The sequence below is a fragment of the Etheostoma spectabile genome, chromosome 21, assembly GCF_008692095.1.
Source record: "Etheostoma spectabile isolate EspeVRDwgs_2016 chromosome 21, UIUC_Espe_1.0, whole genome shotgun sequence".
Classification (NCBI taxonomy): domain Eukaryota; kingdom Metazoa; phylum Chordata; class Actinopteri; order Perciformes; family Percidae; genus Etheostoma; species Etheostoma spectabile.
The window spans coordinates 22,948,752-22,972,000 of record NC_045753.1 but is presented as its reverse complement, the minus strand read 5'-3'; the positions used below and the strand labels follow the sequence as shown (position 1 = coordinate 22,972,000).

The 23,249-nt window shown below is 39.5% G+C and overlaps 2 protein-coding genes across 4 annotated transcripts in view; one reads left to right on the top strand and one right to left on the bottom strand.

The window, feature by feature from the left end:
• The window catches only part of usp42 (ubiquitin specific peptidase 42), a 12,372-nt gene extending 9,907 nt beyond the window's left edge, over positions 1–2,465 (top strand). For all 3 annotated transcript variants that reach the window (XM_032503038.1, XM_032503037.1, XM_032503039.1), the window contains exons 16-18: positions 860–1,170; positions 1,264–1,327; positions 1,476–2,465. In XM_032503038.1, the coding sequence (XP_032358929.1) occupies positions 860–1,170; positions 1,264–1,325 (373 nt within the window). In that variant the 3' untranslated portion in view covers positions 1,326–1,327; positions 1,476–2,465. The remainder of the gene's footprint in view (positions 1–859; positions 1,171–1,263; positions 1,328–1,475) is intronic.
• Positions 2,466–2,951: 486 nt separating this feature from the next.
• LOC116671663 (cytohesin-3) overlaps positions 2,952–23,249 on the bottom strand; it is a 33,609-nt gene continuing 13,311 nt past the window's right edge. Inside the window, exons 2-13 of the mRNA XM_032503054.1 lie at positions 22,565–22,647; positions 21,814–21,878; positions 20,656–20,722; positions 20,362–20,480; positions 17,745–17,825; positions 17,520–17,632; positions 14,166–14,314; positions 13,964–14,075; positions 9,576–9,652; positions 8,369–8,440; positions 7,737–7,891; positions 2,952–4,468 (exon numbers count right to left, since the gene is read on the bottom strand). Coding sequence (XP_032358945.1) covers positions 4,396–4,468; positions 7,737–7,891; positions 8,369–8,440; positions 9,576–9,652; positions 13,964–14,075; positions 14,166–14,314; positions 17,520–17,632; positions 17,745–17,825; positions 20,362–20,480; positions 20,656–20,722; positions 21,814–21,878; positions 22,565–22,647 — 1,166 coding nt within the window. The 3' untranslated portion in view covers positions 2,952–4,395. The remainder of the gene's footprint in view (positions 4,469–7,736; positions 7,892–8,368; positions 8,441–9,575; positions 9,653–13,963; positions 14,076–14,165; positions 14,315–17,519; positions 17,633–17,744; positions 17,826–20,361; positions 20,481–20,655; positions 20,723–21,813; positions 21,879–22,564; positions 22,648–23,249) is intronic.

Here is a 23,249-nt window from a genome sequence, read left to right as displayed (position 1 = left end):
TTTTGTAATTTCCTTGTGTGTTCTGACGTCATGCACGTCATGCGCACATCCGCCCCTCCCGAAGCCAAACGCTTTCAGCCTACACTGTCAGGGAGGCAGGTCGCGTGCATGTTACCCGCTGGAATTTAAAAACTTAGCGAGAGTAAAGATGGCAGAAGGAGGGCAGCCACAGCAGCGTTTGGTAAGCAAAAAAGGCCAAACCAACTCCATTGTCAGGGAACAGTATTCCAGCTACAAGTTCCTCTTCAGAGAGGTCTTTAGTACAAGTGGAACATTGTCACCTGCTTCATCTCTTAAACCAGATATGTTAACAGTTGGTGTTTCTGGCTAGAAACATTTAAGAGATTATTTTAGCAACCCTACTAACATGGTGACTTAAATAATTTTTGTTGTCTTAGTTAACTTATTGCTGTTAATGCTGGGGCCGGATGATGGGCCAGCCTTTTATATTCGTGGATTGAGTTGCGGAATTTGTTATATTTTGCAAAATGTTGCCTACTTGTTTTAAAGAGATTGTGGAAGTAAATACAGGGAATAAATACTTTTATATTGATTTGAAATTTATATTTATTTAATAGTTCAAAAGTACATAAATGTTCAATGTTTTAAGAATTGTTGAAAGGTGTCTTTTTAATAAATGCAACACGTTTCCAAAGTCCTGTGAAATAATCGTGTTACATAATCGTGATTTCAGTATTGACCAAAATAATCGTGATTATGATTTTTCCCAAAATCGAGCAGCCCTAACTTATACCTACAATATTTGTCTTAAGTTGTCGACGAAGCCTGACTCTTCAGTCAGTTTTGGATTTAGTCGTGGATTGACAATAATCAGGGTGTGTTTTCTGTCTTTCCCTAGAAGCTCCGAAGTGGACTCGGACAGAGCCGCTGAAACAAAAAGGAAGAAGAAGAAAAAGAGGAGGCAGCGGGACAGTGAGGCCGAGCAGCACAGCCCAGGAGCGGCTCGGAGCCACAAGAACAGAAGCAGTGAGGAGAGGGAGAGCCGCAAGCGGCGTTACCATGACGTCAAGGACGCGAAACATGACACTGGTTTTTCGCCAGAAAAACGCCGGCGCACAGACTACACTGATGGCAGCAGTGACCATCTACTCGCCTCCATCCACACCTCACACACAAACGGTTCAACTCACCATCTCAACGGATACAAAGGTATTACCGCTTTTCCCCAGTCAGTCATCCTCCAAAATAACCAAAATGCTGCTGTGCAGCTTGTCAATGTATAATGTTGATCCGGTTTTGCAGGAAATGGTTATAGCCAAACCAATGGCGACTCCCACGGATTCTCCAGTGGCTTGAAACACTGACTGTAAGTGGGCGCCCTTTTAATGATTATCCCAGTATGCTCTGGTACAGTCAGTGCTAATAAACAGTAGGAACTCTTATTATAAGTGCAAATAGTTTAGCTAATAGGTCTGCAAACAGATTTGACAGAGATCTCTGCTTTCTCCTTTCAGACACATCAACACCATTTTAACAGCAGAGGAATGACATCGACAACGGTTTTGACGTGGTGCTTCTTCGTTGGGAATATATTGTATTTTTTACCACAACGAAAGTGTTTTAAATGTTCAGAAATCTTTTTCTTTCAAGGCAATGATTTATTTGCCGTGATTCTACTAACTATGGTTAAAAACAAACTATCACCCATTGGACATTAACGATGAAAGATATTAATATATATACTTGTATGAACACAAACAAAGCCTGGAGCTTAAACATCTCAGCTGCTGCTCAGTGGAACTCAGGACTTGAAAACTTGCAAACATCCATCGTGGATGTCCACCTGCTTCAAATGAAAATGAAACTAAAGGGAAACGTGCTGCCGAGGAGAAAAGGCTTCACGTTGGCTGCAAGTTTAAGATGTCACCATATTTACAGAGCCGCGATGTTTTTGAGTTTTTCCTTTGATCCCACTGGGAGAGGACAGACTAATGGAGGGAGATATTCATGAACAGACTGAGGATTACTCCACATAAACCCTGGACAGACTTGAGGACATTTCCCAGTTTATTTTAGTTAATTTCTTTTTTCATTTTTGCTCTGAAGCCTAAGATTCACTATGTAATTTTTAAACTTTTTCACAGATACTAAGGTTTTTCTCTGGATCATGCCTCTGTCACATTCTTTTTTTTTTTTGTGAAACATTTGAGGAAAAAAAAAAGCATAAACAATATGTTATCATGACTGTGGACCATTTGTGTTTGCTTTTTAATGAAAAATACAGTTTGTGTCTTCTAGCGTCATAAAAAATACTGTGAATTTAATTTTGGACTGTACTATCAGTTATTTTTATATGTAAAAATCCTGTATCAGGGTTATCAGTAGATGTTTGGTTTGTTCTGCTTTGTTTTTAGAAAAAAAAATCCATGTTAATTTTGGCCATACTCTGGACAAACTATGGCAAGGAATATTTTGGTTTTTTTTTCCCAACAGAAGTTAAAAAACTGCTGTTGTACTTTTTTAGTTTAGCATGTCGGAATTTATACATTGTATAAGGTAAAAGCCTTAAAATACATTTGTTCATGTCAGAAATTGTAATTTTTCTTGGTCTTTGACTTTGTTTACAAGCTGCATTGAAATGAACGGGGGGAAATGCTAATGACGTGACTGCCGAGTTGCCAGGGATTTGTGAAATGCTCCTGTCTGCCTTTGTATTATATACTAGGAATAGATTGATTGTAACCAAGCCTCTTGTTAAACAAACTTCCCACTACCGTTAAATTATGATGTAGATACATTAAGTGTGGATGGAAACTGATAGCGCTCTTCTGTATTCACGTGTAGTTAAATACACACACATTTCTAGCCATTGGCAAAATGACTTGGCTGACTATATTTTATTCACAACACTGTTTCCATGTTTGAAATAACCAAAGACCTAAGTTTAGCGAGTTGAACTCTTTTCACTGAATTCACATGCACACAAGAACTTGTTTTCTGATCAGTATGTAATTTTATTCAAAGTCTTCATCAAAGTATTCAGGGGCAGATTTCCCAAACTAAGATCAAGCTGTGTTGAAACCTCCACCTGCGAGTGAAAGATTGGGCTGTATGTTGTCTTGGTCTCTGTTTGGGAAAACAGTCTTCAGATTCCAGTCAGCATTGGAGTTCAGAAAATTCCAGTATCTCATTTTTAAAGGTGTCTTGAACCTGCTTGTGTCCTATACGCTCTTGTCCTACTCAGCATAGTGAGTTTTTCTTTCATATAACATGTATTATCTGATCTTCAGTAATAACAGTGGGAGGAAGTTTCACTGCTCTGCAAAGAGCTGCACAAAGTCCCTCTTCCACTATTGTAAACTGCTGGAGGGTTAACAAGAAAGAAAAAAGGTGAACGGGTATAGCTACGAACATTATGATCTACATGCTACATAAACACAACGAAGAAAGAAACAAAAACTATGTACAATATATTCTATACATGCATAATGTAAATCGGGGACTGCCTCTTTTGTTAAACAAATTAAGAAAATAAATACAAAAGAAATGAACACAGAGGTGGATTTTCAATACATAATATGACCGTTTACAGATTTAACAGAGGATGTTTATAGCTTTTTAAAACTGGCGGCCACTTAAAAGGGATCATTCCAGTCAATGTACACAAAGTATTATTCCTCGAGCTGTAATTCCTTTGCCTTCAAAGAGAAAATAAGGGCACGTACTGTAAATGTTAGTATATGAGACTATTTCTACAATAAGTCAGTGTTTGCATATACAGATACAGTCACTTTAGGGCTAACAATCAGACCAGCTGATTTTAAGCTTGAGGCTTTCTGTAGTTACAAGATACTACAAAACGTTGTTGGCAGTTGTCAAAGGACATGTGAGGAGAAGATAATAAAATGTTTACTGGCATCTGGGAGTCTTCTTGGCAGACAGCAGACAACCAAGCAGTCAGGCGGTCTAGAGGAAAAGAATGCCGTGTGAGGAGGATATTCATTCCTTATGTGTCCAGCAGAGGGCAATCTCGTCACAGCCACGCCGCAAAGATATCCCATGATTCCAGTCATGGCTGTATGGCCGTTTCTTATCATCCAGCATGGTAACGATTTTGCACACAGTGCCTCCTTCCCTCATAAGGTCTCACCCAAATGGCACATGGCAAGCGTTCAGAGTCTGTGCCCGATGTAAAACCTTCACATCAACCAAGAACAGATGCAGACCCTCTTCACGCGGATATAACATTGATCCATTTCAGTCCCGAAAAAAAACTCCCACCTGTGTGTGCTGCTCGTCCTCCAGCCCTAAAACAACGGGGGGGGGACCCTTCATGACTCCCCCCGTGACAAAACACACATACACACACACACAAGGACTCTGCTGGTCACAGCCATGGTGTTCGAGGAAGGTGTGGTTGAAGGTGGACGGGCATCATTTTTTATTGGCTATCCTCCGCTTCCTGGTGGCCAGCATGTCATAGAAAGGGTCCCTGCTGATGCTTGCTCTGTGGAAAGAGGAGAGGAAACGGATCACTGGTCGAACTGAACGGTTTTCCACTGCTCATGTAAATCCTATGCTGTCACATCTGTTACTGAAAACATGGTTACTGAGGATTCATATGTGATGTTTAGAACATACCAGTATTGTGGGATGAGGTCCAGTAATTTCTCAGTGTACTAACTGGACTTTATACTGTCATGTGTCTATTAGTCAGTGCATCTTACTTTAAAACCCATAATGCTTTGTTGTGGATCTAGAAAGAAACCCGTTGGCTTTGATTCTCAGCGTGATCAACACAGAAAACATTTACAGTGATTTGTTACACCTCTGAAACCCGCTCTTCAATCAAACTCCCCTCGCTGGTGATATTAATATCTCAACATCTCAATGTGTGAACGTTGATTCCGTAACATTCCCAGTGTTATTATCCCGTTCTTCCCACTACTGCATACTTTCAACTACAAAAAACATACAAATATCAAAATGTTGAGCTCTGTAAGGACATTTGTGCTTGTATTCAACGTTTTACTACCATCACCACCATTTTGTGTGGAGTTGTCATGTTCTTTTAGGCTTTCTTCAACATACTATACTACGACTTTTAAAGACTTTTTTTGACAAACTATACTATGACTGTTTTTTACTTATTTCAACATACGCTATGACTTCTTTCGACACAATATACTATGACTTTTTTTACTTGTAGTGACATACTATACTATGACTTTTTTACTTTTAGTGACATATTGTACTATGACTTTTTTTACTTGTAGTGACATACTATACTATGACTTTTTTTACTTTTAGTGACATACTATACTATGACTTTTTTTTACTTTTAGTGACATACTATACTATGACTTTTTCCAACATACTATACTATGACTTTTTCCAACATACTATACTATGACTTTTTTGACATACAGTACTATGACTTTTTTTGACATACTACACTAGACATTTTTATCGACATACTTATACTGTCATTTTTATAACTTTTATCAACATACCATACTATGACTTTTTGATGATTTTTTTCAACATACTATATTTTTAAAATCGTGTTTTCGAAATAGTATACTATGACTTTTGTCGACATACTATACTATGACAGTTTTATAACTTTTCATTACTTTTTCTTTTTTACATATAAGAGATTCAGCAGTGTATATATCTATTATATATAAAATAGATTCAGCAGTGTGTCCAGGATTGAGACTTACTGGTAAACGACCTAACCATTGAGCTGCTGGGGTGCTCTGACAACATGACTTTTTTTGACATACTATACTAGATGTTTTTATGGACATACAATACTATGACTTTTTTCAAAATGTTATCATTTTTTATTAACATACTATACTATGACTTTTTTAATTCTTTGTTTCAACATACTACACAAGACGTTTTTATCAACATACTATACTATAACATTTTTATGACTTTTTCAACATACTATACTATGACTTTATTATAATGTTTTTTGACATACTATACTACATGTTTTTATGGAAATACTATGATGACTTGTTTCTGATTTTTTTTTATTTACTTTTTTTACATACATTATATTACAGGTCATTTAGCTGACACTTTTATCCAAAGTACACACACACGTATATATATATATATATATATATATATATATATATATATATATATAATATATCTAAACCAGACATACATACATATATATACACACCAAAACAAGTTCCTTCTAAACCTATTTTTCAGCGGCACCACAGCTTTCCCGGTGCTTAGCTCTGCCCAAAACGAATGTGATTGGTTTAAACAAATGCCAATAAACCGAGCACGTTTTCCCCCATCCCTGAAAGCTGTGTGGAGTAGCCTGACTCTCCTCCAGCGCGCTTTGGAGGAGGGTCTGGCAAAGCAAGAGTACTCTGATATTCACTCTCCTTTTAGCTCTTTTTTGGTCTCACACCATTCTAGGGGAACATCTCTCTTTAGTTGCTAAATGTTTCACTATGTAGTTGCTTACTTTGCCTGCCATTTTGTGTAGGCCAAGTTTCCTAAGTGGCTCCATGGCCCTTCCATGTTATCAAAGCTTCACAACCTAGGTGTCATCACTAACACACACTTAGGATAGGAATAACACAGAGTAACCCACAGCCTTCCAGCACATACACGAATATGTTTGTGTGTGTTGGTGTGGTGGTTGTGTGTGTGTGTGTGTGTGTGTGTGTGTGGTCACAAAACAGTTGCCCCAAGCCATTTCCAGCCATGCAGATGAGTCAGGTTGGTGTGTGTGTGTGTGTGTGTGTGTGTGTGTGTGTGTGTTGTGTGTGTGTGTGTGTGTGTGTCTGTGTGTGCTGACCACAGGACAGTCTGCCGTGAGAGTGTCTTTGAGGCAGCACAGCTCTGTCCTGCTGAGTCCAATTTGTGAACTTTATTGTTTCAGCAGTGACTGGAGAAAAAAACTACATTATGATGTGCAACTGCACTACAAAAACACTTCTGGATCACACTTGTGCTTTTGCACTAAAAGCTCTGAGGCCTGCCACAGGAGTGTGAAATGTATAGTACACACAGTGTGTCATCTAATGGTCAATTGACTGACTCTCCCTAACAGAGTAAAGTGACCACCTCTCTCCTCTTACCCATCACTTTAACTGTACATGAAGCACCCAGACAAGATTTCCAGCAACTTACTCAACAAAACAACATTACTTTCACTTAATGGATACACAGATATGTCAATGCTAAGTGCTTTTTTAAATATCATTAGAGCATTGAAGTATTGTGTAATATGATTTCTGCTGTTTTATTGATCATATTTGCCAGTGAAGCTGCAGCTAAGTGGATAATAACAAGCAAGCTGATCAATGATTCACTGGGCCCACTTGGAACTCCTCTCTTCTTCCAGTATTTTGGAAACAACAAATCAGATGTTGCCAGAATACTTCTAAGACTGAGTAATACATAGTGCCTGAGCAGGTGTTTGTGTGTGTGTGTGTGTGTGTGTGTGTGTGTGTGTGTGTGTGTGTCTTTCTGTGCTTGCCGAGCGCTAATCAAAGGGAAGAGAGTTTATCCAGCAGAGCAGAAATCACTTCTGAGTGTTATCTGTGTGGAGGTGTGAGAAACATAATCACATTTAGTGTGTGTTATTTTAGTGTGTGTGTGTGTGTGTGTGTGTGTGTGCTGGTTTCTCACAGTCAAGGTCAAACATGAGAAAGTCCCACATGAGAACAGCCTTGCTTTGGCTAAGTGCCCTCTCAGTGTAAATGGATCCACACTAACACAGCGTCTCTTACTTGATGGATTTGATCCACTCTTCCTTCTCCTCCGGCGTGGGGGCCGATATCCTGTAAACCACGTGGTTGCCCTCGACAACGCGCCCGTCCGCTTCTGTCTTGCAGGCCTTGATGACCTGACCTTTGTGGTTGGGGTTGTAGAGCTCGAAGCAGTTCTGGGGAGGCAACCAATTGATAAACATTATTTTTATCATTCTGTCTGTCTGAATATATCTGCATTCACCCTCTGTCTGAAACTCTCAGGTTTAGCGCCTGTCTCGCCTGTCCAAATAAGCCCAGTCCGCTCTGATTGGTTAGCATTTTCAGATCGGATTTTTATTGCAGCCAGGGAATGCCTGTAACAGCACTGTAACGGCACTTTTTACCTATATATAGTATAGATGTGACATTACGACTGTACAGAAATCTTGATAACTCGTTTTAAGGCACTGTTTCTAAATACAGACTGTGAGCATTTCTCTGTGGATTGAGCGTTTTATATTCTTTCACAGTACTTAGATAGCACCTAAACCTGGTTTATAATTTGAAAAAAGGACATGGACATTGAAATCTCACTTTACAATATAGGGTTCTTAAAAATAGACAAAGACAGATGCAGCAGGACAAGACAGTGTCTGGGCGTGTCTGCTTACAGGTTTTCTGGGCTCGTCCACCTCTCTGATACTGAGGTTCTCCAGAGGAATAATCCCACGTGGCTCTTTATCCTTAAAACACATACAAAGAAAACACTCAGCATCAACATATCACTCATTAACTATGCACATGTCTTTTATGGACAAAATCAGTGTGCAATAAGGGTGCAATGACATATAATGAAGAAAAGATCCAGCCCGGATAATATCCACACAATTAAACATGTATTATTCAAAGCAAAATCAAAGTATAATTTGTATCAGCTACTAATTAAAAAAACTAAAATATTAACGTCATAAATTTGGTGCAGTGACATTTTAATGCACCATGTGGCAATTTTTATTCAATCCACCGCAGCAAAGTTAAGTATTTTAACTATGCTCTCTACGTTATATTGAGCCTGACAGCAAAGTAAAAATAAAGGGGGTGATAAAAGCACCCTTTAAGTTTTTATTCATCCTGGTCACGTAGGGGACAGCACCCATGGGAGATATAACCCTACACTCCCTACATCCTCTGGCGACTGCTTTTGTGTCTGTGGGGCCAGATGTGAGGGGGGACCTTGAGGAACAGCCTTGTGCCCTGCCTGTCATCTTCCTACTAATGAGGGGGCTCAGCAGGGGGGAGGAAATGCCCTGAGACGGCTGCTCACAGCTGGCTGTGTGTGTGCCTTTTTGAGTGTGTGTACCCCAGCGTGTGTGCTGAGGGATTGGAGGATTGTGTTCGGAGGGGGAGGGGGTACTCAGAAATGGGGATGTGGGTGTTGGGGTGAAGCGTGGGGTGACAGGCAGCGGGATGGGGGAGGCACTTGGCTTGCGGCTTAGCGGTGCCAGATGTGTATTGTAGACTTTGCAGATGTTTCCCATGATGCCTCATGTTAATTGCTAGAGTGAGGTTCATTTAGGTCAAAGGGGCTGCATCTGTTAAAGAGCAGAGCTGGAAGGCAAAGACCTCGGTCTGTAGCGCGCACGTGTGTGTGTGTATGTGTGTGTGTGTGTGTGTGTTTGCTTTCTTACAGAGAGTGTAATGATGAGAAGATTGATAACAGTCATATCTAAGAGGGGTGGCAATCTTCTCCTCTCTCTTGGCAATAAAAACAAATAACCAAATTTGCTGTAATGTTAAACTATTCCTTCAAGATCCACTCTAATCAATCTTTTTTTCTGTTGGCAATCTGCAAAAAGATAAATATTTGTGTAAACCTACTGTTGTGTATTCAAAGTAATAGAGGCAGTTGTCTGTCAGAATGAACCACCGCCTCTTCCACGTCTTCACCCTGCCGCCTGCGGAGAGAAACACAAACTATTTGAGCTCAAACGGAAGAGGCGACAGCGTTTGTGCATGTTAGAGGCTAACCTGGCCGAGACCTCAGCTCCACGTGCCACATCTGGTTCTGCTCATCAGCTCTCTGCATTATTAGGCTCAATCAGAGGATGGATATTCCTTCCAGCACCCCCTCCCAGTCTCAAGAGATGGATACCTAAGGGCTCTGCAGGTCTTGTGAAAACTCTTCGACATAGTGTGACCTTCACACCCCATACTGTACATGTGGCAACTAAAGCCCGAGTGCACTCAACTCGTCTGACCAGTGGGAGTGATGGATTTAATGCGCTTGACTTGAGAGACGTCTCTGATATTTTAATAATAAAAAACAGGCAGAAAAATGTAATGAGAGAAGGTTTACAAATGGAACACGTAAATACAATTACACATCCGAATGTAGGAATAATATGTGAATATCCCCTTAAGAGACACACTCTCTCCATTTGCTGCCATCGTCAGATTAAAGTAGATTAATTGGGATTATTGGATTTGTTGTTAATTACACCATCGGTTATGCAATTTACCTATGTGATCCAAAAAACGTAATGTGACAGATGTCAATGTACGGTCTGCAATATGTGCACCATGATGACATGTTTGCTGACTTCACAGAACGAGCACAAAGTAGCCGTTACTGATGTAATCAATATGAAATGTTAACTTGACCCAGATTTTCGCTCTATACCGCTCTAGCTAGAGTAAAATCCAACATCTATAGTATATTATTTATGAGCAATGTTTACTTTCAGATGCATCTGCTGCATTGTACTCATTAAAATAGAATGAGGATTTGAAATAAAGTTTACTGTTGTTGGGTAATTACAAAATATAAGATTATTCTGCTACAGACAACCATATGGCAGTTTGGTGAGCCGTTTATCCCGTGTAGCCTTATGTTTAATTTCATCCTTAATCCAGACATTTTTTATGGAGTTCTGCAGCAGGACCTCCCATGTTTGCATGTTTCTAATGCAGATTTATCAATCACTTGTTTTTATGTGCAGTGTCAGGCAGTTAAAAGTCTTGCATTACTCAATTCCCATCATTTGTATTATTGAACAGGATAAAAACAAAATCCCACAAATGTAATTTATTCAAAAGCTTATTTGTTGGATGAATCCGTAGTCCTCACATGCAGAGCAACCACAATACTGCACACTGACTCATCTTTTATCTAAGCTAAATATTGATTAGATGAAATGTTTGTCAGTTTACATGCTGAACACTTTGCTGAGACGAGCCAGGCAGGGACAAGTCCGGTTCTAATGCAATAACATCACATCTCCCTGTCCCATGCACCTTAGTTCAAATGAATGTGGAGGACAGGAAAAAGTAATTGCATCCGTCTCTTTATTCTGTCCCAGAATACAAGCTTGGCTGAACTCAAAAAGAGGTGCTGTTTTGTGACCCCTCTGCAGATAGTAGGCCTTCTGAAATATACGTATAAATACCTGTATTTTACGACATGCTGTACACAAATGATGCTGATGGATTCAGGCATAGCAGCAGGCTCCTGGTTAATAATGTAGTGTAATGAGAGCTTATAGAGCTTCACAGCCTCATAGCAGTGCAGCAATATGTCATATCGAACAACCTGACAGGCCAGCGGAGTGCTTCATTCAAACAAACAAAACAAGATTTCCCTCATTAAGCAGGGAATCCTCTGATGAATCTAAAATTAGCGTGTAATTTACTAACAGGGAAAACTGGACCATAAATGAAGCAGGTGCAGCTGGTAGGGTGGAGAGCAAAAGAAAAAGAGAGGAAGAGGAGCAACAGCAGCATGGGGTACTGACGCCTGTAGGACAGGAACAGAGGGAGAAAAATGACAATAGGCAGGGGTCTCCTTGATTTCACTGCATGACCAGCTACGCAGCAGTAGGGACGCATTCCCACAGCAGCAGACTCAAGCAGCCCATTCACTAAAGCTCTGGCAGGTAGCTACGCAGGAGCAGAGTGACGCGCAGGGCTGTCTCTAATGGTGCAGAGCATGAGGTGACCTGTTCAGCTCAACCCTGGGTGTTTGTTGCAGGGAAACTACAAAGAGGCCAACAATAATTTATGTTGGAGCAATGCACGTTAGCATTACTTTGAGACAAAGCATGAAGCAGTTTGTTATGACGAATTGGATTTAGTCGTTTGGTTGACTTGCTAATGTTTTAAGGGTTATCGTATAACAGCTAAGAAGAAAAAGTATGCTATTTCAGGTAGTACACTTTGTTCACTTTCTTGCCAAAACACAGCTGAAAAGATTGATACCACTCTCATGCCTGTACGCTAAATATGATGCTAACATTACAGCCCGAAGCTTGGTTAGCTTAGCATAAAGTAGCATAGCACAAAGACAGGAAACAGGGGGAAGCAGCACATCATATTGTCACCTTTGGACAGAGCAAGGCTAGCCGTTCTATTCTTTCCAGTTATCAGCCGTAGCTTCATATTTACCAAACAGACATTAGAGCGGTATCAATCTTATTGTTTAACTTTCAGCAAAAATGCTAAATAGGAACATTTCACCAAATATTACTTTAAAAAAGTGAAATTTAAATCAGTTGTCTTGACCAACATGAAAGTCTTTAGTGTAATTGTCCACTGCATTGCAAAACTGCACGCCCCGCAACTACAGTAGTAGGTTGGAGTAAAATAAAGTAACTGTCACCTTAACTTTTGCTTCCAAATAAGTTTACTTGCCTGATTACTAATGATTTGTATATGGCTAAGTGACTTTTCCTTCTTTATCCAGTAATCATGGTACATTTCTGTAAAAAGAGCCAGGATAACAAATGGGTTGTGGGCAAATGGCACTGGGGTTTAATGTCAACAGATATCTTTTAATGCGAAGGCTTCTTGGGATAAAAGTGTGCTTTGCGTGTGCACCATCTGAGACGGGCCCTCTGCGTCATCCAGCCTTCTCCAGAGCCACAAGATGAAATGCAGCCAATCCCCATGCAGAATGAGAGAGATCACTGACCTCGCCGTGCCTTTGAAATAATATATAACCCATCACCTCATAATGCTGTTCTTATTTGCCCAATAATAGCTTTAACACAATAAGCCAATTAAATGAGGCGGCTAGCATGTTCAGGGGCCCGGTGTGCTAAGGAGCTAAAGGCAGCCAATGCCAGTGTGAGGGCACTCTGTGATGAACTGGGGAAAATGGACGAAGGTGTGTTACCTACCTCCTAATACAGAGATTTAAGAAGGAACAGCCATCACAGAACAGAATGAGAGAACAGAACAAAAAGTGAAAGGGTGGAAGGTTAGAGAAAGAGAGTGGGGAACAAAAACAACACAGAAGGATATTGAAAGATATAACAAGCACAGAAATCACAATGCCAGAGAGAAAGAGAAGTGTATTCACAGAAAAGGAGCATGCTTTAAGTGAGAGGAGAGAAAGGAGAGGATAGAAAATACGAGACCAAACAAAGAGGAGAGGTCACGAGATGAAGTTGTGTCACAGATCCCTAAGCAACCGTATCTAGCACTATCATAAAGGTGGACAGTTTTCGGGCAAAAATGAGGCTACATGAGCAGAAATCCTGAGCTAACTTAAGCTTGTTTTTGTAATGCAATTCAATGTTGCTACGAACCTTCCAAGTCTAGTGAGACAGAAGTTTACCATATTTTAATAAACCCCATGTTTCTTGAAAATAGTCAGCTCTGTTAACATGAACAACTTTGTCAGCTAGCTAATTAGCGAGCAGGGGTCTGTGTATGTTGTGTCCACACTGAACTACATTCACTTAATATTTTTGTTCGGTATTGATGCAAAGCCATGCTAGCTGCTCTGTGAGGCTATTCTTGGGCAACAGCAGTCAGTAAATGTTAACATTGGCTTGCTAACATGCTCACAATGACAATGCTAACATCCTGTTGTTAAGCAGCTGGCTAACACATCAGACTCAATCACCAGCAGAAAACAGGTTAATGAGAACAGAAATATCATGCCGTTAGCATCAGCTCAGTAAACATGTAACATACTGGTACAAACAGGGACTTAATGTTTAATTCAGCTGAAATTGACAAATTCTAATTAAAGTAAGTAAACTATTTTTTTTACTTATTTTTTGATAATCCGTTGTTGCCCAAGAGTTGCCGACCTCCAACATGGCCGCCTGAAAGCCCATCATAAACAACTTACACACATCAACAGTCATCCCCACGGAATTAAAGGGCACTGCTCATCAAACTGATGTTCGAAGCTCTGCTGAAAAAAATGATAAATCAACATAACCATGGTTACTTTTGTGACTCTGAATGCACATACGTACCGAGCTTTAGGAGCCAGCCTTCTCTGTCGGGGTTGAAGAATGTGTGCGTCAGATCATTCCCGTCGTCCTCTGGGATTTTGAAGGGCTCATTTTTGATGCTGTCGTAAAGGTTCTGCAGAAAGGGTAGGAAAATATTAATAAAAAATCTGAACAATAAGGGAAATGTCTCATCACACACACACACACACAGAGAAATCCTCACCCTGAGAAGCTCCTCAGGCAGATCTCCTCCTTCGTTGATGCCTCTGTTCATGGAGATAAAGCGCTCCACAGGGGGCTTGTCTCTGACGTTGGGGTTATGGAGGCTGGTGTTCAGCATGATGATAGCAAATGACAGCACGTAGCAGGTATCTGAGAGCATCAGGAAGAGAATCAAATACATTAAAATACATTACAGCCAAGTCTTTATTTTGCTTTTATTTTTTATTTTTAATGGTAGACATGTACCTTGTACATTAGACATTCAACCAAATTGTTTTGAGTGTGTGGTGTAACATTTTTCAAATTTCAGTGCACAACAAGATGTCGTCAGCATATGGTTATATTTTGTGATAATTTCTATTTCTTCTTACACACGCAGCCTGTCTTCTTTTATTGCTATTATAGATAGCAATACAGATTTGGACGTGAGCCATAATTCTTCTAAAAGTAGATGTTTTTTGTAATTGATTTGAATGAATTTTCTTTGTGGCTGGTAGGAACGAGAAAGATAGATACAGAAAGAACTACTTTACCAGTGCATCACTTTTAGACTCGAGAAGCCACGTTTTTAAGAAAATCATTTTGTGCGTGAGAGAAGAAGAGAGAGGTATAAGTGAGATAAAATGTAACGGGGCAAGCAGGTGTAGCGCTTTCAACCCTTTCCAGGTAAATAAAAGTAGCTATTGGGTTTGTTTAGCTAACTTTGGTATATCTTTAAGTGCCTATATTAATAAATCTCCAGATAATCAGTTAAACTAATACCAAATATTATTTTCTATTTTTGTACAAAGTAGTAACACATGTTTCTTTTAAATTCACTTTTTTTCCCATGTGATATTACAATAATGAAATTAAGCCCACAACTGGTTTCCAAAAGGTAAGTGATATCATTATTAAAACAAAATCAAATAAAATACAGTCAACATGTTTACCCCTTTTTGTGGTCATTTCTGAATTCAACTAAATATGAACATCACTTACAATGTTTCAGTGTTTCTTTAACCAAAATGTGATCTTTTACATACCCATTTGGAACTATAACCGTTTCACAATAATGTACATCAACACAATGAGCTTTATTTCACCCCGTACATCTGTAGCTGCCTAGCGATGACTCGGTTACTAATAGATCCTTGCACAATCACTGGCCTACAAAGCTCCCTACCACCCCAGCCTAGCAGGCCTGGTTTGTTGCACGTGCATGTTGTCCCAGTAAAGACAATGTCCTCTTCACTCCGGTGAACAAACAATAAACGGATGTCTACCGTATTCTGGTTGAACTCGCCCACTCTGTGAATCCTTCTATCCGTCTGTTTGTCAGTGGGATTGTTTAGCCAACAATCTCTCCCACCAGGATTGATTCAGCAACTACAAAGTTATTTTTAGACAAACTCGCCGTCTATCTTGCACTTTTTCAGTCCTTCTACATTTCCCGGTCACGCATCATCTCTCTAAAAAACGTAAACAGTATGTATAAGAAAATAATTACATGGACATTCTCTCTATCCACATAACCCTTACATCATGAATACAGGGATTTTAAGTGTATTACTGTGGAATGAACTAACAGTTTTAACCTTTTAACTTTTAGTAAATTATATTTGTAATTTATTAACTGTTTATTGTCTCTATGGACTAAATCTAATCATGCGTTAACTTAGATTACAGCCTAATTTCCAAAGGGCTACACAGGGTTTTAGTCTCTCAACTGTGAGTTAATGTTCAGACACACACGGGCCAGTGGCTGCCTGCAAATGAATCATTCATTCCCCTATGTCTGTCTCCTCACTGACACACTTTAGTCTTGGCTGTCCTGCGCAGTCTATTGTCTACCCACTTACACACATTCGCTATAAAAAAAGAAGAAAAATAGAGGAGCTTTGTACACAGTGTGTTATGCGGGGGCAAGAGGTGCTGCTAACTATAAGAGGAATGTCAGGGTAATCAAAAAATGTTTGAGCACGGTGAAGCACTGAGAGAAACGGGAAGCCCTTTCCATTGGTGATTAAAGATCCCTGATCATTTTAGGATTCATTTTTCATGGGCTAAATGTGCAGTTGTTGATACTCAAATGGATCTAAGCTGCTCCCATCACTGAAAAAACATGCATGCCTGCCTTTGCAGATAATGTTAAATTGTCCCTTTCTGTAAGAAATCCCATATCTCTAAAAGGTCCACACCAAACAGCCTTGTGTATGGCTTAACCAGTATACATTATTACATTTTATGAAAAAGCATTTTAATTTGCTAACTCCATATCTAAGCAGGTCAACTGAATTCACATAACTTAGAGTATTCCCTCCATAGGACCACAGGCAACAATCTTGCACACAATACTACACAATTGACTGACTGTTGTAGTTGTAGGCTTTGTTTATCACAAGACCATATATCCTCAGCCATGTTGAGTCTTCCTGAATAATGGATGTCTCTTGTTTGTTGCTGGTTGTTTACTCTGAACTCATTTGCTGCAGTGAACTGTGATCTTTAGTTAATCCTCAGTGGGCTTTAGTTACAGTAACTCTACTATGGCTTAATGATGGAAATGCATTTATAAAAAAAATTAAAAATTAAAAAAGGCCATCACTCAATGCATACTAAACCCGCAGGCAGTACTTATGTTGGCATATTAGGCTAGGCTGCTTATCAGTGTATTGACTTTGTCCCACACATTGGATTTCACACTTTGCTCCTATGTAACCCAGTGGGTTCCTTTGTAGTTTCCAAGGGGTACGTGGAAAGATTAGCTCAATTCATTGAGAAAATAAAAAGTTAGAATTTGGGTAAAAAAAAAGAAAAGAAAATAACTGCATGGAGTCTTCTGTAACATGAACACTGTGGTGATTAAGAGAGTATTAAATCTCAGCAGCAAAGAAAGTAGAGAAGTCTAAACAAAAGGCTAAAATTAAAAGATAGGAAACTAAAGGTAGTTGATGTAATGGTTAGCTAAAAGTAATACATAGTTACTGTAACTTAAAGTTATGGAATAAATGTTGTTGTAATTGTTATTGTATTGTAATAATTAGCTAAAATAGATAAACTATCAATACATCTATATAGGTAATGGATAATAAATAGGTTGCTAATACAGTAGTAGTATGAATGCAAAGTTGACCCTATTAACACAAAAGCACTGACTGTTCAATTGTATAAAAAAAATATGGTAACTATATCTACTTTAATGTAATAACCAATAATCCAGTTTAAATCAATTGAAATGAACACATTTGAAACATGACGGGTAATGTCTGTGAAGGGGGCTCTGGAGCTCATGTGACAGGCCTGTGGGGGTACGTCATACAAACAAGGCGGGGGACCACTGGTTTACACGACAGTAGCCTGCTTTGTGTCTTACCTGTCGACTGGAAGACTCCAGCGTTGCACTGGCAGTACCGCGAGGCAAACGCCTCCATCATGCGGTCGATCTTCTGGGCTTCACCTGGCAAACGGAAACTCCACAGGAACTGCCTACAATTAGAGGGAAAGCAGGGGGGGGGTCATTTGTGATCCCCAGGATGCACATTGTTGCACACTGTTGTAACATTTTCTGCTCAGAATTTAAGTTAATCGCTCTGCTGACCGTAGTGCTTGGACCAGATTGAGGTCTGCAAACTCGTGTAGCTCCACAAAAGCTTGCAGCACCTTGATGTTGAAGTCATCCCTGGTGGGGGGAAAAAAAATACAAGATGAGAAAATCCCATTCCCAATATTATTCTATATCTCTAAGTCGTTACATTTTTGAAGACTATCCAGAAGATGTAAGATGATTCGGTACACAGTGTGAACCCAGAAAAACAGGGTGAAAGAAAAAGAAAGATTTCCTCCATGAAAAGCATTTCTCAACCTAAATTCCATTTTCTCAGCATTCCTGTCATGTCTGTGCAAAATTCATACCGGGTGCTGAGCGTGGAGTCTGGAAGCAATTTAAACAGCTGGCCAATGTGGTGTGTTTTTGCACCCTGGGGGGGGGAAAACTGTGCGTTTTGACTGATGAAAAACAGCTAGACCAAACCCACACGGCCTTCTTTTAGTCAGAAGTTTGTTGGGCTATCTGAGGGTTTTTTGGAGGAAAAAAACAGCTGCACTCATGCTGCGGCCACAGCTTCTCTGATCACGTTTGTTATACATCAGGGGCCGTGATCCTGATCATGTATGGTCTTTGTGTTGTGTATTGTTCAAATGCTGCCAGGGATCTTCAGGCCTGTTGTGTTTTTTTTTGTGGGGAGAAATTGTGGAAAGGTCTAGAAGAGTACAGCTTACAGGAAACAAACAACAAACTTGTATTGCAATAACAGTCTTAGATTATTTGTTGTACTTCTTGTACCCTATACTGGCAGCCAATATATCTGCAGCCAAATAAAATGAATCCTGTCTTATGAGAGTTATATATAAGTTTATTGCTATAGGTACATTTATTACAAAGGGACTTGAATGTGAATGTGAAATTGCATACATACACACACACATATAAATATATATATTGTGTGTGTGTGTGTGTGTGTGTGTGTGTGTGTGTGTGTGTGTGTGTGTGTGTGTGTGTGTGTGTGTGTGTACTGTATGTGACTAACAAAGCTCAATTACACAGGAACAATTACAAAGCAAAGGTCTGGTAATGGGAGTCAATGACCCACTCAGCCTGCATCCATCTATCTCCCACTATCTATCCACCTTCTGGCTATTTTTCTTCTTCTTCCTTTCCCTGTGTCCCTCTCTCTGTGTTCCCCTCTCCTCATCTCCCTCTCGGCTCAGCATGTAATGATGGGTTCCTGCTCCTTGCATAAGCTCAATTAGTGATAATTACTGAGAGTAAACCCTTAGCCTGTGTTTAGTGGGATTTCCACTGGGTAGGTTGCCCCTTTGATGCTTCTCCATGAATAAAGCCTGTTGCCAACAAGAGGAGTCCCCAGAGCCCCCCCCCCCTCTCCTAAGATACTACAGACTGTGATTTCCTGCATAGAAAGAGTTCACACAGTGCTGCTTTTATTCAGGATCCTCCTTATAAGATTAAACATTTTTCCAAAGAAGAGCTTTAAAAAGACAGTACCATTTGGTGAAAGTATGTAGAATTTGTTATATTTTATAGAAGTATATAAAACAATTGAAGTATACTGCCAGCCTTAGAAATGATTGATTTTTTTTATTTTCTCTCTTGTTGTAACATTTGCAGGGCCAATCGCTCACTGCCTTTTCTGCTTCTAAATGATTACATGTCAGTCAAAGAGTGCAGCCAGCCTGTGAGGCTTTTTCCCTTAGATTTTCTCTTAATGATCTTAATAATTATCGACAGTAGGCTCTACAGTGCATACAAACTTTAAAGGCATTCTTATCAAAAAGGTTTGTTTATATTATGTAGCTATGTACAAAAATGGAAAAGAAATCGGACTGTTGATATATCATGATTTTCTAAACTCTCAAATATGGCCTCTTAAATCCAGTAAAGTGTCAGGCTATAAATCAAAGCACCAGAAATGTAAAATGTATCACTTCCTGTTCATTGGAGAATTTATCATGTAAAAAAAAGGTGAGTGTTTAGAACAGCATATGTACTGGCTGATAATAAATTTAAATGATTATAGGTTGAAGCGTTGCTTTGTGCTTTATCAACTGAGGATAATGAAGAGCAAAATGGACATGCAAGAAATAGCATGATGATTACTATAAAGTACCAACAGGATGTTCTTTGCACATCTTTAAAGTCAAAACATATCTGAATTAAATAACCTTCCCAAATTAGTGAATTTAAAATGAAAAACAGATGAATGATAAATCAAGCTCTGGTTTAGTGCCTAATAAATTTGGGACACTAAAGCCTTTGATGTGCTCCCTCTTGCAGCTCCCTTCTCCTGGTTTTGGATTCAGTGTATTTCGTTCCTGTACGCCTCATACAGTATGTTTAACTATCTAATCTCACCCACAGATAACACCATCCATCTCACTAGCTGCAGGACTTCCTTTCTTCTTCATTATCCAGCGGTCTGGCCAGAGATGTGAGGAGCTGGATGGTCCCTTTTTAATTACATGGGTGGACTATGACAAGACAGCCACACTGCCTCAAAGAGTTATGTGAGGGGGTCAATCATGAACTTCCTCATTAATCAATAAATCCAGCCTGTAATTCCCTTCTCCTATCCCAGGGTGAGCATAAATCTGATCTAAGGAGGACTTTCTCCTGCAGGCTGATAGATGCTCTGTCTCACCGCTCGCCCAAGTAGTCTCCGATGACGGTCTTGTTGAGTCCCTCGCCCTTATAGAGGAACTGCGCGATGTCTTCGGGAGTGTGCTGCAGGAGGTCGTTCTCCAGCAAGAACTGGATTCCCTGGAGAAGAAAAAAGGAGTATAGGATGGCTTTTTTGTCTCAATTGAGGACCTATGCTGGAAAATGACAGGGTTTCATGGCTGGAGGATGGATCGCTCTTCACACCAGAAGAAAATCATTCACTTCAAGACTACAGAGACAGTGGAGGCTGTTACTGCACAAGGACACACAGTACCTTCTTTGGATCCATGTTGAATTTCTTCCTGCCCATGGCGATCTGTTTGTTTCTCTGGGATGTTTTACTGCAAAACAGAAGCAGAAATATAGAGCTATAATAAGGGTTAGTTACACTGTAAACAAGTACCTGAAAGTCAAACACAACAACATACTTTATTAAAAGTAGCAACTGGGAATATTATTTCCTGCCACATCTGTTCTACCCATTATATGTGGATGTTTGTGCCTAAGAATAAACGTGCACAGAGATACATGTTGTACATTGACTCTTGTATGATTTATGCGGCTGTTGGTTAGACAACATACACTGTTAAGTCAATAAGTCAAAATATGATATGTACAAACAAGCAGGTTGATATGGCAACCTAATATTGCTACCATATAAAGTTAGATCCTTCCTAGCTACGTCGGCCTACACCTTTGTAATGTAACTGCCTTTGACATCTGAGCTGACATGCAAATCCCAAACTCAACTGAGATAGAGGCAATGAGGCAACTAAGAACTATAGCTCTGGTGCTGGCTATTTATGATTGAAGGTAAAAAAAAGCATTATTTAGGGCTGTATAGGTGGCAGAGGTCATGCTCATTCTCTTCTTTTCTGGGAGTTTTAGTGACTTAAAGAGCAGTTTGCATTCTACATATTATTGTCACTCATGGTTGTTTAATTAAAGGTTGGTGATATTTAGATTCATTATAAACATGTACTGCTGCCAGTGTGCGGAAGGCTCTGAAATAGCTTTTAGACTGTCATGAAGATAAACTTTAGTGCAAGGTACTGTCTTTAAATGAATGATAAAAAACACAGATAATATCTATAACTAAATGTATAAATAATACGTGAAAATATCCAAATTAGCAGACTATTGTAAAGACTAATATTGCTTTGGCCTTGGTGTCTAAATGTTAAATGACTTCATAATATTCACCTGTACAATACAACAGCTCTGCCTACATTCTATGTGCTTATAAATATAAACAAATATAAAATATATAAAATAGTTTAGTTTTAGTCTCAATAAGCTGAATTTACATCTTTACACAGAGTGCTTGACAATACTTAGTAAATACTCTGTTACTGATATATTAGCGATGTAAACCTCATCTGCAGAAACTACATTGGTGCAGAATGACAGCATTTGGTCTTCAGTTACTCACCTTTCCCCTACACAGGTCAGCTGCTCGATCTCCGTCATGACCTCTGCTATCTCAAACTTCAACCTCTGAGAAAAAAAAAGAGTGAGACTTTAGTTTGAAACACAGGTAAAGTACAGTAGGGCTGGGACAATATGCGTTTGTCCGGATACAATTCTTTCAATACATCGGTGCCAATTCGATTTGTACTGCGATATTCATTTATTGCAATTCTAGAAGCGTTGTAATCCGATAGTATTGAGCATTGCGATTTTCTTTTCCTTTTTCAACAAAAACAAAAGTTGAATGATACACTTCTAGAGACAATGTATCATGAGACATTTCTAAAAACAAATTGTTTTGTGTTTTGTGTTCAGTCAGTCAGTCTGACATTTATTTAATTTGTAAAGAAGTACATATCATGGATTTTCTGCATTTTCTGCTGTCTGCTTTGCTGGATATAATGTTGTCGTGGTCTGCACTAAAAAAATCACATACATGTGTGAATCAATTTTTTGTACAGGGAGACACAGCAGTGGAAATGTATTACTTTTTGTGAGCAACAATGTAATGCAAGTCTATTTGCGTTATGTACAGCATGCAAACAGACCTACAGTGCAGCAGTAGATAGGCAAAAACAATTAAAAGGTCAGAAATGACTAACTAACAAGTATATATAATGTATTGTTCATGAACAGAGGCTTCAGCTACTGAGATAAATGCATGAAAATATAACCTGTACATATTGTATATGCTCTTTTGTGCAAACACACACCTCAATATCATCGAGCAGCTCTCTCTTCCTGCGTCGGATGTTTGACAGCTCATCCCTCTCTTCCAGGGACAGATCCTCAGGAACTGAAACACAAGACGGAGAAAACACAGCAGACCTTGAGCCTCATTTTGTACACACCTCGCATCGCTATATACCGTACCCGCTCCGCTCACCGCGGATGAGAACAGAGATCTAACACCTGCAAATTCTTGAGGAGTTCACAACCAGAGATGTAAAATTGAAAAAAAGATTCATCCTCCGCGTGCCGTAAAGTGACGGGGCTGCTGTTGCTTGATCAGCTGCAGCAACACATATCAAGACCGTGCATGTTCGTCTTAATTAACTAGAGAAAGAGAGAAGGAAAAGCGTCTTAATTAATCCACTTGAAAGTGTTTTGCCCCTTGCCTCCGTCTCCACTTGGCTCAGGGGGGGAAATTCTATTAATAAAACCCATCCAGATTAAGTTTTCTTTCATTAAAAGTGAATTTGCTAATTTAACACTGATTCCCCGGCCATGAGGGTTTCACAGCTCCAGGCTAAAGGAGGGGATTTCTGTTCAATGTTTCCTTCCCCTCTTCTGTGCTCCATATTTCCGTCTCATTCTTGTTTTTCAATCTTTTATCCTACTCCTCTCTGTCTCTCTGTTTCATCCCCCCTTCAAACACACACACACACACACACACAC